The 15,817-nt window shown below is 42.3% G+C and overlaps 1 protein-coding gene and 1 long non-coding RNA gene across 5 annotated transcripts in view; one reads left to right on the top strand and one right to left on the bottom strand.

Moving 5' to 3' along the window:
* CASK (calcium/calmodulin dependent serine protein kinase) overlaps positions 1–604 on the bottom strand; it is a 199,519-nt gene extending 198,915 nt beyond the window's left edge. For 3 of the 4 annotated variants that reach the window (XM_031594591.2, XM_031594593.2, XM_031594594.2), the window contains exon 1: positions 9–603. In XM_031594591.2, coding sequence (XP_031450451.2) covers positions 9–67 — 59 coding nt within the window. In that variant the 5' untranslated portion in view covers positions 68–603. Of the gene's footprint in view, positions 1–8 lie in introns of all 4 variants that reach the window. The other variant, XM_090123585.1, reaches the window with a different exon arrangement.
* The window catches only part of LOC149919961 (uncharacterized), a 96,778-nt gene that overhangs the window by 573 nt on the left and 80,388 nt on the right, over positions 1–15,817 (top strand). The window lies entirely within an intron of this gene.

Below are 15,817 nucleotides of genomic sequence, written 5' to 3'. Positions count from 1 at the left end.
GGACTCACTTGCCGATCACCTCGCACAGCTCGTACACGTCCTCGAACAGCACGTCGTCGTCGGCCATGGTCCGCCCGTCAGGCGGCGGCCCCGGTTGCGGGGGGAGGAGGAGGAGGAGGAGGAGAAGGAAGCGGGGGGGCCGCGGGCACGCTCCCCGCCGCGCGGCGCGCTCCCCCGCCGCTCAGCGCCAACAACCGCAACCGACGGCCGCAACCGCCGCCGGGGCTCTCCGCTTCTCGGGCCGCCGCGCGTGTCACGCACCCCGCGACCCAACCTTCCTCCCCCCACCCCCCCTCCCTCCCCCGGTTACTCCCCGGCGGCAGCGGCGGGCTGGCGGGCGGCTCCGGCTCAGCGGGGCGGCGCAAGCTCCATGGAGGGGATAGGCGGCGGCGGCGGGCGGCAGCGCCGGCTCGATCCCTCCCTCGCCGAGCGGGCGCGCTCCCGAGGCACCGGGGAGGGGAGGGGGGAGAGGGGGGTGGCTAGGGGAGCGCGCACCGTGCGGGAGGATAATAGTAGGAGGGGGAGGGGCGGGGAGGCGCCGGCGCGGCCGTCGGTTCCGCTCCCAGCCGCGAGGAGAGGCGGCGGCGGCCGCGATAGGCGCTGGCCGCACGGGAGGGGCGGGGGCGCGCGCGCGCGCTCCCCGCCGCCGTCACGCAAAGGCCGCGGCGGGGGCGGGCGCCCCGGGTGCGCGCGCGCGGCCGAGCAGGCGCGGCACGCACACACACGCACACACACACACACGCACGCACGCGGGGGGCCCGCGTTGGTTTCCGCTCCCTTTCTCCCCGCCCGAGCCGCGCGCGGGGCCACGCCCCCTCCCCCCGCCGAGGGGTCGGGGAGGGTCGGTCGGCGCGCCGTGCGCAGGCGCGGCGTGCGATGACGTCATGGCGCGGGGAGGGGGCTCCGCGGGGTGGCTGCGAGCGCCCGCGGCGGGGCGGGCTGAGCCGAGCGCAGGTGTTGGGAGCGCCCCGCGGCTCCGCCGGGCGGTGTGTGGGCAGGTTTTCTCTTCAGTCGGCTGCACGCTGCCGTCTGGTGCCTGCAGCCCTGCCTGCGGTGACGGTCCTTCTGCCCGAGCTCCGCAGCTTTGTCCGGGAACGGCTAGAGCGAATTTTCTTCTAGCAGGATGTTAGATTTGAGGGGCTGTTGTATCTGGAGCGGTGTTTGAAACAGCTTTGTTGCTGGTGAAACAGCGCTCCCACAGCCAATTAAAGGAGCCTTCTGAGAGCGCTTCCAGTTGGGCAGGTGACTGGTCGTTTCCTCATAAAACCACTGAAAGGAATGTCTGAGACATCCCATGAATGTCAAAACACCGAGTGCTTAACCTGCCGGCTTCCATTCTGTGCTTTTTACGTTACACACACAAAAAAGTACCCACAGAAGATAGCTGTGAGTCGCACGGGTGTGCTTTTTGAGCTTGGAGTTGGAAGCCTTGTGAAAGAGTGTTGTGTCCTGTAGGAATTAGCTGGGAACTGTTGCAGTTTCCAAAGTATGTAGGTTTCTGCAAAGGTCATGTCTCTTATTTATTTGCATGGAAACTACTGTAGATACCAAGAGCACAATGGCACTACTTAATAGAGCAAATTCTCAGCTACAAAACGCTGTTTTTCAACGCTCACCACTAGCTGTGCATTTTCAACAACCATGGACGTGAGCCTGCATGCCACGCTTGTAACAATCTGCAGAGGTGACCCACTGTTGCTGTCACTGCTCCTGAAATGCACCACCCGCTACCTCACTGTGCTCACATCCACTGCTTGGTCTCCATCAACGTTCAGCATCAGTGAATGTCAGTAGATGCCATTTTTTCTGCATGGAGGAATTCAGTGACACACCTTTGCTTCATGTGCACTTCCAAATCAGATGCCACTGTGTCAGGACTGCCCCTCTGCTGCACATCTGTCATATGGCAACAACATGGAACGGAATGTTGGCGGGAAGGTTTGACATCTCCTGCCATACCATCAACATCTGCCTCTGATACCGTGGGCCAACATAATAAAATAGGAGGCATTACTTTCGGAGCAACCCTCATTTCTGCCGTAGTAGTTTTGCACACGTGCATCTTCTTAAAACTCATCAACACAAAGGTAAGTTACACAGTTGTTCCTTATACACAGGAAAAAAAGAAGAGGAGCCTATAAAAGCAGAATTGCCTGATGAAATAGTTTAAAAGTTTGCTTTAAAATGCAGCTGAGGACACTTTGTCAAGAACGTCCTGTTCCAATCTCCGTACAAATTGAAAAGAAAAAAAATGAAGAAAACTGTCAAAAATATTTAAACCTATAACCCGCACAGTGGTAACGTGTAAGGTGAGAGATGTTCCCATGAGGTTATGCTCTGTGCCATACAAGTGTTTAAAAGCATTAGAACAGCATCAGTTTGGAATGCCGATAAAAAGCCAACACGGTTAGATTGTCTGTTCCATGGGTGTGCTCAGCGCAGAGCAGAGGAGCTGAGGGGAGGCCTGATGGCGGCTGCAGCTCCTCACAGGGAGCGGAGGGGCAGCGCTGAGCTCTGCTCTGTGTGACAGCGACAGGGCCCGAGGGAACGGCATGGAGCTGTGTCAGGGGAGGGCAGATGGGGCTCAGGGAAAGGGTCTGCACCACAGGGCGGTGCGCACGGCCCCCCTCCAGTGCTGGAGTTCAGAGAGTGTCTGGACAGTGCTCTCAGAAATAGGGTTTGATTTTGGGTGGTCCTGTGTGGAGCTGGTAGTTGGGCTTGATGATCCTTGTGGCTTCTTTCCAGCTCAGGATATTACATGGTTCTGCAATTCTATAAATTTCACACCGGGTAACCTGAGCACCCATTTTTTTTCCTTTTGTGAGATGAGCAGCAGTATCACTCAGGCCTCTCAGTAATAAGTTTCCGAATGTGGGTGAGTATTCACCTATGTATGGAAAATTGTCATCTGATAATACGCAGATTCATCATTAGAAGCTAGCAGGAAAAACTTATACAAAAACAAGAAAAATGACTATACCAGATCCATTCCATCACTGAGGCAAATGCTTTCCCCACTCTAGCAGTGTCATTTCACAGGTGTCTCACCTCCCTTTGAATGCCAGGTGCTGGACATCACGCCTGGATGACAGATGAAACCAAAACCAAGGAATACAGAGCATAATACATGGGCAGCTTTTCACTGAAATATTCTTATAGAACAAACACTTTGAGAAATTCGGAAGGCAGTTGGCTGTGTTTTGGGGGAAAACAATTTTTCTGCTAACAATCAGTCTCAGTGAACAGGCAGAAGAGAGTGAGTTTAAGCTGCCATCAGGAGAAGGCAGTTTCTTGGAAGTCAATGAACAAAAAATTAACTTTCTCTAGGAGAAGCACTTCATTCTCTAGCATCAAGCCTGCTTACAGGGTCCTCCTACCTTCCAGGATGGAGCATAGTGGTTTCTTTTTTTATCTGATGGGCCTAACTTCCAATTTCTTTCTTTTTTTTTTTTTTCCTCTTGCATTCTGGAATAAAGTTCAGACACTTCTTTCAACCACTGTAGCATTCATTGCTTAGGGTGGCAGGAAGCAAAGACTGAAGCTTACAAGTGTATCTGTTGTCCACATTCAGTGCAAGAACGAGTGAAACGGATATTGCCATCCATTCATGTTGCACAAGAAGAATTTGTCTGAACTAGGATCTATGTGCAGATCTGCATTATCAAAAGTTGTACACAGAACAAACAGAAGCGGAGAGTATACCCCTAAGTCAGAAATTGCTAAAACTTTTGAGAACTGTGCTGTGACTAATCTCGTGTTCAGGTTGAATGAGCTTGAAAAAATATGAGCATTAGTTTGCCAAGTTTGTCAGCAGCCAATTCCCAACAGCATGACCATCAAGCAATATATATGCAGATATGTTTGTGAGGATGAATTTCATCCACAAGTCTGGAAGTAGTCTTTCCTTTCACAGACAGGCATTATTAATTTTCACCCATATGCTCGATACATCTCCTTGGTAGATTCTGGGTTTAATTTAAAAGTTACAGGTTGAATTTTGAAATTGGCATGTCTAAGATCTCATAACAAAATAATATCTGAAATACAAACAGAGAAATATTTACATTTATGACCTGGAATGATTCATTTATAAGGATTATTGTTGGTCTGAAAACAGTTCAGATCATCAGCTTTTTCAGAGGTAGGAAAAGGACTTTGTAAGAAAAAAAATGACACTGCCTAGATGAAGGAAGGAAATGTTTTGCAGATCCCACTAGCCCTCCCCAATCCAGTGCATGTTTGGGCTGCTTGTCAGTCACATTCTGAACTGGAGGATAATACTGATGCAGAAGATGAGTATGAACTGTTCTTAGGTCATAAAACAGAACGTTAGAGGCCTACCAGATTTCTGACAACCTATACTGTGTTGTTAAGGTGTGCAAATTCTATGACCTGAAAATAGTCTGTTTTGGGGGGCAATAAAAGTGTATTTTGGTTGCAGGAAAAAGAAGAGATGTGTTTGGATCAAGACAGACTTGAACAGGTAGAATCGCTGTAAAAAAGTGTTTTCCAAAAGTACTGTACAAAGTCATTAGCCAACCTTGAAGAAGTCTGGAAAATTTTTTACGGCACTCTATAATTAAATCAGCTTAGAAATCTCGCATGTGCCAGAGCACTCTGCATTTGCAAAACTCAGGTGTAGCAAACGGAACAGTATTTGTACACCTGAATGAAAAAGAGAATGGTTTTCACATGAAAGTAGGTGAATTTTATTTGTCTATGAAGATCAATCTCCAACTGCATTTTTTTTTTTAAAGTTTCTCCAGAGTATGAACTCTTCACTGTTTAAGGAGAAGTGGATTTTCATTGCTTTCCTTCTGCACTGAAGATGTAATCAGATATCTCTCTTTTCTGCAGCCCCCGATCTTCAAGAAACAGTTCGAGCTTTCCTCTGTACCTTGCCCCCATCTAGTTCCACTGAAATTGCCCCCAGGTTCAAAAGTTCTTGGAAGAGACACAGATGTGTGTACTTGTTTGTGAACGTGGCAGAGCATAAACATCATTTCCTCAGGCAACCAGCTATGAACTGACAGTTTTTGTTAGATTGAGGCATTCTTTTTCATTGGTTTTCAAACGTGATGAACACTGCACCTACACTGACCCAGCTGGGAGAGAATGCCAGGTCAAGTAATCAGACAGGTCTTGGTCAAGGAATGGTAAGGGAAGAAGTCATGTTCCTTACCTGTAATTAGACTATAGTCATAATTAACTATAAATGACAGTTACACTACTGATGATAGTACACTAACCAAAGCTGAATGTATCTGATACTGCCATAGATGCTCACAGTCACCCTTCAAAATCAACTTCTAGTGATGAAACAGATGCATGTCAGAGCAACTGGCAACATCAAGAGAGAGGGAAAAACTTTAAAATGACACAAAGCCTTCTTTAAGAGGGTCTCTTTTTCAGATGTTCCTTGCCATTCCATTTTTCCATTCATTGTATACTGTGTACCTGTGAACAATCTTGATTGGATTAGTGGAGAGCTTAAGGACACATGCTTATTTTTTTTTCCTCTAGAGTTGCAGCCTTCTTTTATTGGCAGGTGTGGATTAAGTAATATGAATTATGAAGGAAATCTCCTCCTGATCCTTTTACAGCAACTTTTTCAAATTAAAAAGTTCTTACAGGATATACAGGGGATAAAAGCAAGTAATAAAAGCAAGTCAAAATGCCGTCTATCTTTGCATTATTATCACAAACAGTAACTTGAGACTATAAGCTAGAGTCTTGCACCTATACACTGTGTACAACGTATTAAGCTCTTTAGGCTTGACACATGCCTCCTAATAGAACTCCAGAAGGGCCTCATGAAGGAGAGAGCCCATAGGATTGTTGGTGTTGGTACGAAGAAAGGAATACTGCATGTAAAGGAGATCTTAATGTATGGCATCTGTGCATGATGCTGAACTGATTTGGAACTGGCAGTTACATCTCCAGGAAGAGCCCTCAGAGTCACCCTGACAGTTCTCTAAAGCCATTGCTGCAGGGTGCAGTGACAGCTGATAAAAGCCGCTAAAATACCAGACAACATCAGGACAGGCAAGAAAACAAGGCAGGATGTGTCATTTTGCCACCATACGAAACTCTGGTGCACCCAGAAAGTAGGTTTGAGCTGTCCCAGCCCCTCCAGCCTCCAAAGAGCACAAAACATAGGTGCTGAGGCTGTGGAAGGGGAAATAACTGCAAATAGTGATCACGCTTTCATGTGCTTCCTAACCTGTATCTCCCGCTACCACTGCCCTGTTTGCCCTGTGTTTTAAAGGTGTAAATGCAATCATTCATTACAAATTCTGCAGTCAACTTCTCAACATTTGGGGAAATGCAAGTCAGCATACCTGGAATGCAAAGAATAAGTCTTACCCAGTAAGAAAGGCTTTGTTATTGATCTCAGTCTGTCCCTTGCCAGGTAAGTACAGCTGGATGAACCCATTAGGGCATTTCTGATATATATTCCCAGCCTTTTAGTTTCTTCTTTGTGTTTCATTTTTCATTCTCTGCTTTCTCCTTTATTTTGTCCTCATTCTGCCAGCATTTTCTTTTCCAAACCCTACTTATTAGATTTGAGATGCCTATTTTTTTTCTCACTGCATTCCCCAAATCACTATTTCTATTAATGTGCAGTAATACAATCCAGCAGCTGACAAATCTTACAGTTGAAGACTTCTAAGACATTGTTAGAGCTTTACTTCTTATCCTATTGCCTCAGGGTAAACCAAGCTTACCACATTTTATACTTTAGAAAAAAAACACTAATACTGTAAATAGTTATTTGCCAAGTGTTCCATCTTCCTCATCTTCCATCTTTTTTCCCATTTGCTTCTGGTTCTCTCTGCTTGCATTCTTTTTATGTGGGGTACAGCTGCACAGAAGAGAGCAATCACTGTTCTGCCTGGTCACTTAGCTACTTCCCACATGCTTCTCTTTCTGCTATGCTTTCTCTTGCTGAAGTGTTCCAACACTGTGTGATTATTCACTCACAAACATACAGGCTCTTTCAAGAACAAAACCACCTGTAATGAAAGGAGTTAGTGATGACTTCCTGATTTGGACAGAACCAAGTTACAATTCAGAAAGTTTCTTGCAAATCTTTCTCTGTAGAAATACAATTCACAGATCATTTTACAACAGATCTTTGAAATTTAGCAGAGAAAAGTCCTGGAGGGCAAAGCTGTGCACTTTCTGTGTCCCGTGAAATTCTGCTCAGGTTTGACAGAGGAAGAAAACTGGTGGAGAAGTATCCCTATTTCCCTATGGCTTAAGTTGTCAGCACAATTCCAGCAGCCTGCTGAGCAAACCCAACCTGAGCATTCTCACCTGGGAAAGCACCTATTGCAGTAGTATTGTGCTGAGAACCAAGAACATCTGGGCTATAGCTGAAAGGTCACAGTGAAAGTGAAGCTTAGCAAAACCAAAGAAACTAAAACAAGCCATGCTCTATGATACCTCTAAATCCAGCACATGGCATCTCTTTGACCTCTTCCATTATGGGCACAAGAACTCCCTGATTTTAGAGAAATTTGAGCCATACTCCCCTGATGATCTGCTACGTGTGGTTTAAATATCATCAGAGATTTTTGTGTGTAGCTTGGGGCCTTTTTGTTTGGGAAGAGAAAGTACTTTCACAAAGATAAAATGCTTTTTCTGTGTCAAAAGGTATTCGTGTGCTGTGTGTGAAATTATTATTAGAACTGCTCTCCTGTTTGATTTAACTACTGAAATGCTAATAGAGAATGTAACAGAAGGTGGGAAGAAGTGGAACAATGATCCTGATGTTCGGAGCCTGACATACAGGTGAACAAATTGCTATTACCTTATAGTAAGATGTTGTCCTTGGTGATGCTTTGCTCATTGTTTATCCATGTTTATCCATTAGTCCGGTATGTTCAGCTTTGGGTTTTTTGGCTATCGGTGCTTATCTGCAGAAAAGACTTTGCCCTGAGTTTCCTCTGAGCTTCAAATGTACAGCAACATCAAACAAATCTCTGCTCCTTCACCGGTATAAGATCCATGTGTTGTCATAGAAGCAGAGAAAAAATGAGGATCATAGAAATGTGTAAATGCTTTTTAAAGAACTGCTGTCACGATGAATACCTACTCCTACTTATTTTGTATTTTACATACGATGACTTGTAATCAGAAGTTCTGTCTGATGCTGGTGGTGTCTTTAGCACACCTGAAACAACAGCGTCTAGGAGATCTAAATTCTCAATTTTGTATTTTTACTGTCAATTAATGAATACAAAGCTTTGGGAGTCATTATGTTTTCAGTGAGGGAAAGAGCCAAGGGTTATGTTTTTTTTTTACAAAACTGTATAATTTATGCTTTGATCACCGTAGAGAGGGACTCTAGATGGGTGTATTTGCCTCTTCAAAAGGAACTTAAGGAAAATTAGAGCTCTGATGATGGGTAAAGAGTTATATATACGTTAACATCTCTTGTCTTCCCCAGCCTCATGAACAGCTAGTTGTGTTGCCTATCACTCACAGTCTGAATTACCCACTTAGAGTGAATTTTTTTTAGGCTAATTAAGGCTGTCACTGTTGCTGACATCCATGTCTGTGCTGTTTGAGGCTGGGGCTCAGAAACAGGGAAGCATCTTCAGGGCCAGCACAGAAAAAGAAAACACACTGATGTCCTTACCATGCTGTCACTATTTGTCTCCCTTGCTGTTTAGGTTCTCTTTACAAGTATCATGTTGTTCATTACGTGCTCTGGACCCACAGGCCTTGGAAATGCTCATGCTAAGGTATTCTGGCCTTGGATAAAAGGCAGTTCTTAGACAACGTTGAGTTCAGTCATAACAACTGATTCTTTCAAATAAGACCAAAAATATTAAGTGTATTTTCTTGCTTTCAAAGGAAGGAGATGCTATCTAAAAACAAATTCTACCTAAGCACTGATATCTAATGACTCTGTAGTACTTATTTACAGTAAATGACAGAACAGTGGGTAAGTCATTCTATGAGTAGAAAAACTCTGACTCATATTCCTGGGTAGAATGGTGGTTGTGTTATTTGTTCTTTTGTGCCTTCGGTTGGAGGTGTGAAGATAATCACAGAGCAGATGTGACACAGAGTACTTGTCTTCAGGCAGAAGAATAACAACTCAGAAATGTGAGGGGCACACACACCAGCAAAGGAATACATACAGGGAAACACAGTGTTGTCACTGCCGTAGCTACGGCCAGTGCTTTGCCAGCCAAATAAATCAGACGCCTCTGTTGGATGTGGCTGTTTGACACTATTGCTGCCAAGATTGGATGGTCAGCTGGGCTTGGTACAGGAGGTATTACGTGCTCTCTGGTGCACTGGGGAGGCAGTGAGTAGCTCCAGGAAAGTTCTTAGGTTTCCCCTCGAAAAGTTCAGCTAGTTTGCATATGATCTTTCAGAGAGGATACTTGAAACTTTTCCATTAGAGTAGTAATATGTACAAGAACAGAGGAAAAGAAAATGAGTAGCTTTTTAAAAACGTGACAGGAAAAGGTTTTTTTGTTTTGTTTTGTTTTTTTATTTTGCGATCTGGATTCCACCTTTCGCAGAAGTGAAAAAGATCTCTCTATCACATGTCTAGGTTGCCCTGTGATGAGCAGGAACCAAAGAATTTCCCAGGGATCTGCCTCACTCAGAGAATGCTCTCTTAACAAGAACATTGCACTTTGCAGGCTTCTATTTAAAAACAGGTTCAAGCCAGAACCTCTTAAAGATGTATTTCTCTGCAACTTCCCTCTGCATTCTGAAATTGAACATTAACATAACAGGGAACTTCAGATACTAACTTAATTTAACTTAATGAACAAACGCATGTTCAATTAGCCTCCAAGGTACTCTGCATTGATTCGTGGAATTGGAAATCTCTCCTAGAGTATCAATATCCTCATTGTCAGGTAGAAGCAGGCCTGTTAGATCTAGTTGTGCCTTGTCCTGAAACCAATCCATCTCAACCTGCTGCAGCTGTTGGCTGTCAACATTTCTCAGACAGGTTATGTTGGTAGTTCTCCTTTAGAGAAAGTGTCACTTAGTCCTCTCATATGTCCACCTGGTGTGTCAGCTTCATCTGACCACACCATGATTTATGTGACAGTATTGCTTTTTGCAATCATTTCTTTTCATTCTAGATATTCTTCACAGTTGCTTGTTTGTTTCTACAAAATGGTGATAGATCCCAGGACTCTAGATTGTTTTCCTTTTCATTTCCCTGCCTTTGTCTATTTTGCAGCATATCTGCTGCTTGCCATGACTTTGATAAGAGTTCTTAATAGAGCAGGTGCTTTTGTTTTCTGTTAGAAAAAAATACCAGAAGGTGACAAGCTGTGTTACAGCTCTGCTATTTAACAGTGCAGAATTGGCATCTATTTCTATATATTCTTTATCATATCTTCTGCTAGCCTTCAGAGGCTGAAGGTAAGGGAGTTCAGTTATATGACTAAACTTAGTGTTTCAGACTGAGCCAACAGTTGAACACAATTCTGATAAATGTCAGCTACTCCTACATCAGGTATACCTGGCCCACCATATCAAATCAAGCTTGGGATGCAATCTTTCTAAGATTATGTTTTTGAGCAACTCTATCTCAGGAAAATGAGAATATAAGTGCATATCGAGGGTTAAGAGACTGTTGACTATCTATTTTCTGTTTCCACCCAGGACATGCAAATTTGTTTCTCCTTTGCATTGGGAATAAATGTTTGTTGTACCACATGACAAGTCTGACCACTTCCTAAATATCATCATAATTTAGGATCAGGGCAAATATCTAGTCACCAGTTTAGAATTTCAATCCCTAAATGAGTTTACTCAGTCAATTTTATCATTTTTCAATAACATCTTAAAATGACTGCTCTCATGTCTTTAAGTATCAGTCTGGTACTAAGAGGTTCCCCCAGTTGTACAGTGATAATCATTAAAGGCAATATAATGTGCTGGGTGCAGTATGTAAATAGTTTTCATTACATTTTTTAAGCAACTTTTTTGTTAGAACAGTTTTTATCTGCCTGTCTCATAGAAAAACTTAAACCTGAATGTTGAGCCATTTCCCTGTTGTTAAATCCCCTAGAAAGCATGTCTTCAACCACCAAAATTTTTCTAGATTTATGCCTAGCTTGCAAATCCCTTATCTGTAGCCAAGTGTCCCCCTTTACACTAAAGTACTCTTTCCCAGATCCCTTGGCTAACAAGTAGGTTTCATTTAAAACTTTCTATCTGCTGGGTCCACTGCCTCCATGTGCTCTCTTTCAAAGCACACTAGCATTTTGCTGAAAGCTGTGCAGCAGTAACTTGCCCCTTTGCAGAGCACTCCTGCCACTGCCCTTCTTCAATCAGGGACAGACAGCTCAAGTTTTGTGACTACTTTCATAGGCCTCTTCGACTCCTTCATTTTCTCAAAAGTGTTTTCAATAGGATTGACACCAGTTTCTAAACACTTTGTTGTGTCCTTTCTTTTCTAGGATACAGTCTTAGAAAGCTGGTTCTGGCAGCTAGGCCAGGCACAAATTTGCCTACAGCATTAATCTCTTCAAGGAATCTTTATACCTTTTCTTGTCTGTCAGACTGGATGTACTAATGATAACACCAATCTCCCTCGTTTCCTAACCTATTATAGAAAATGAGGTGGATTAATGAAGACTTATTATTTCAATTGCTGAAGCCACCCAGATAATTTCAGCTGTATACACGAGCTTTTACCAGGATTGATGGAATGAGAATGGATGTCTGTTTCTCCCTAAGCATCCAGCATGTCCCAGTTGCAAGATTATAAGCCTTAATTTACACCTGATAAACTAAAGCAGCTATGACCAAATTTCAGAGAGTGTGCACATATGCTAAACTAGTTGCATGTGATGGCTTGAAGCTCCACATTGGTTGATTTACTGTGCTTAAAGGTTGCCAAATTAGATTTGGCTCAGATATTTGTACTATCTGTTGCAGTCTTTGATGCAGTGATATGCTTAGTTCATTTCATTTTGGTCTTGGGCTTTGTTCTGAAAGCACACAGAGCCAAGAACTTCGAGTGAAATCTGATTCATTCCCTGATTGATTTCTTGCTGACCACCATGGCTTAACCTGGCACTCCGTAGCAACTATTGAGAGCTCCTGGAAGCTTCAGTCTGCCACAGTGAAGAGCCCTACAGCTGATACTGTCAGCTACGAGCAGCTATGGTGCAGAAAGTGTTCTCAGATCTCATACTTTGAAGTTTATGGACTGCACTCGTAATGATCACTCTTCTCTGAAACATGTTCCTCAATTTTGAAAGTGTTTACTGAAGTAATTTTCTGTGGGCAGGCAAAAAATTGTATTAAATTGTAATAAAATTCATTTCAGCACTAGGGAATTCCATCCTAAATGTGAAAATGAAACAGATCTCAGCAGACCTGTTAGCCTCAGCAAACACTTATGCTGTTTCTTAGCATACCCTTGTTTTACTAGAATTATGTTTTAAGTCATAAGATTTTCAAAAGAACTTCTGCTGTTTGTTTTCTTTTAACATCTACTTCCAATAAGAGGAAGCTGGTAACATCATTTACTCTGTTTCTTAGATACTATGTTATGCACTTTCCTGATTTTTCATTTCACCTTTTACTCTATTATGCTTTGATTTTTTGTGTTGCGTGAATGGCACCGTAGCCCTAAATATAGCTGAACATTGCTCATGAAGATCACTCTTTAAATTTATCTTAAAAAAAGGATCAATTAAACTTAATTCTTGACTAAAAATTTAATCTTCTCCTTTCTCTTTCTTTGACTGAAGGTCAATTTAAAGTACCTTTGTCATTCTTCTACTGATGGATAGACAAAATATTTTGGAAAACATTTTGAGCAGGAGAGATAGCACAGAAAAAGCTTTGCTCCCACAAAATCTTAAGTGCATGGAATTAAATCGTGCTACACACTGAAAGATCACAACTATAATTTATTTTCTGAGGTTGGAATATATCGTACCTAAGATTACGTACATGCTTAAGCATCTGACAAAACTTTCATCTATTTAACTGAATTAGCCTTCTGTATGGTGATACCAAAGGAGTACTTTCAGCAAGCATACCTGGCTCTTTTTCAACCCTTGCCGAAAAAAAAAAACAAAACAAAAAACCAGAAAGACCTTCCTCCAAGGGGAAGCTGACACAGGAAAGGCACTAGTGAGGGAATGCCCTACCAGATTCAACTCATAGCTTACTCTGGATAATTGCTTCTTTGCTGCTGCTTCTTGTTTCACACTGGCAAGCCTATGGAGTAGAACTATAGATCAGATAGACGGGACACGCAACATGAAGATAGCAGTTCTTCCTAACCCAGTTCTGTGTATCTTTTACTCCTTTCTTCCTAGTGCACTTATGGAAAAGCGACCCATCAAAATCTTTATAGTTTGACAGACTGTTGTCAGGAATTTAGCACGAATGACCAAAAAATTTTTAGTCTTTCAAACAAATTCATTCCTTAACACGACACATTGAGAGAAGAAAAAATTGTGTCCTAGGCAAATATAGCACAAGTTCAGAACAATATTTTCTGATTCAAGTGCCAACATGTGGAAAAGGAGAGAAAAACTTTGTTCTCATCCATTCAGATGTTTCTTTGGCTGAAAGAAAGTCAAGAGTTGTACTGAAATAAGGAAATATGTATGTGGACCATGGAGATCAAAACCATCCTACTCTGTAGGACAACTGACTGGCATTGGCTGGTGCCTTTGCAATGTATTTATTTAAATATGAATTTAAATACATGTGTATTCATATGGTAATAGTTCTACATTTCTACAGCTCTGTCTTTCACTTCTATTTACATATTGATCTTGAATCAATTTGAATGGGACTAAATTGCTTCACAAATTTTGGTGCCAGCCACTAATATTTTAAATGAAGCTGTCAAAAAGTTATAACCACAATTTACCCAATAGAATTATTGCTCTGAGCTTTGTTACAAACTACTGACTGAGTAAACAAATTCAAAATTCAAATTGTGTAATTTGTCTCTGATTTTCTGCAGTTAGTACTATATAATATTTTATGAAGCTGAAAAACAGTATAGTGTTAAAATGACAATACAGGAACAAATCCAGATTCTGTAATTATGTTACCATAGAATCATAGGATCATAGGTCCATCACTAAGGTTGGAAAGACCAGGAAGATAATCTAGTTCAACCATCAACCATGCCTGTGACCGCCCTAGACCATGTCACTCAGTGCAACTATTATGAATATTAAGACCTTGAAACTAATATCTGCAGCATACCAGTGTGTTAGTATTACAACTATATAGTTCTGGCTTTGAGAAAGAAGATACACTTTTGACAAAAAAGTGTTTATACCTATGTTTACAAGGACCATTTAAAGGACAACTTAGGGCAGGAAATGGTGGACGCTACTGAGACAGAAATCAGAAAAAATTGGTAGTATAAGACATTTGTTCAGCAAGAAGATTTGAATTATCGTGGCCCAGCACTAGAATGGTTAAACTCAAACCAAAACATTTGGCAACTGTGCCCTGCTTGGAAATATTTATAGAAGACTAATACTTAGCAGGTGGTAAAATTTTCCTTCCAAAGATCTCAAAGCATTTTATAAAACGTTAATAATCAAGCTTCATAAAAATTCATGTGTAGCTTTTCCAGATGTGTCTGCTCCCATATGCAGACAGTCTGAAACCCTACTTTCTATCCCTACAGAACCAGTCTCTGCTCATTTCTCACAGAGTGTTCTCTGTCCAGTCCAGAAAGGAAAACATTGGAAAGCCGATGGGGTATTCAGAAACATAGAGGGGAGGAGGGCATCCTGCCCGCTCCGTACTTATGTACTCAGACTTTTAATACTCTGATTGAGACACCTAACAAACCCCCAGAAATCTGCACTCAGACAGAGAACTGTTGATTCTACTCCTGTGACATTGCTAAGTACCATCTGCATTTAAGAAAGGAGGGAAATTCAGAAAGACTGGAAAACTTACTTCAGATTATACTGCCAGTAGTGGAAAGAGCCGGAGCAAGAATCCAGTGCTGACTCCAAGTCTTCTGCTGGCATCACTAGGCTGTCTTTTATTCAAGGGAAGAACGGTGCAAATGTGAAATGAGACACTGCAAAGGTATTAGACAGCTGAACAGATTGTAAGTGCTCTGGACAATCTTGAGATTACAGCCCTTGTGAGCTTTGCTTCACTGCTGGGTAAATTGGATTAAATAATTATGAATAGGTGTGAGATACCTAAGTGGCCATAGTACAGTAGAAAAAAAAAAAAAAACACTTTTTTTGCATTATAGAAAATGCAAGATTTTCCACAAAAATGAATTAAAAAATGTTTCTGAAGAAGTTATCTGTAGGAACCTGTGAAAAAAGCTATTTGTCACGGAGGAAGAGAAAGTTACAGAAACACAGCGAGACAGATAAGGAAATATTACACAAGGAGGCTGTTTTTACTGGGCAGAGAACGTTGGGGTTGTCCTGAGGCTGAGTACAGGTATTCAGTGATTAAAATAATTCAGAGTCTGTAAAAGAATGAGCAGTAAGATGAGAACATTTGAAATATGACCAAATTATTTGGGGTACTTAACACAGGAAGAGATTGAAGAGCTCTACTGAGGCAACTAAGTTAGGTCACCTAGCATCAGATGAAAATGATGCTGGGTATCACATTTTGGAAGAATTGCCTGAACTGCTTGTACAGATGTCAGAGCTTGAAGTTAATCAGTAAAAATGAAGTTTTGAGTGAATACTTAATTGCAAATCCAGGAGTGGCATGGAAGAAGGTATGGATTTATATGCTAAATGAATCTGTGGTAAGTTAATTTGGAAAATTTTAGCTCTGGTTATTATAAGAAAAA

This window comes from Phasianus colchicus, chromosome 1 (assembly GCF_987193195.1).
Source record: "Phasianus colchicus chromosome 1, bPhaCol1.hap1.1, whole genome shotgun sequence".
NCBI classification, from domain to species: Eukaryota; Metazoa; Chordata; class Aves; order Galliformes; family Phasianidae; genus Phasianus; species Phasianus colchicus.
The sequence above is the reverse complement of the archived record's forward strand: the minus strand, read 5'-3'. Positions and strand labels throughout refer to the sequence as shown.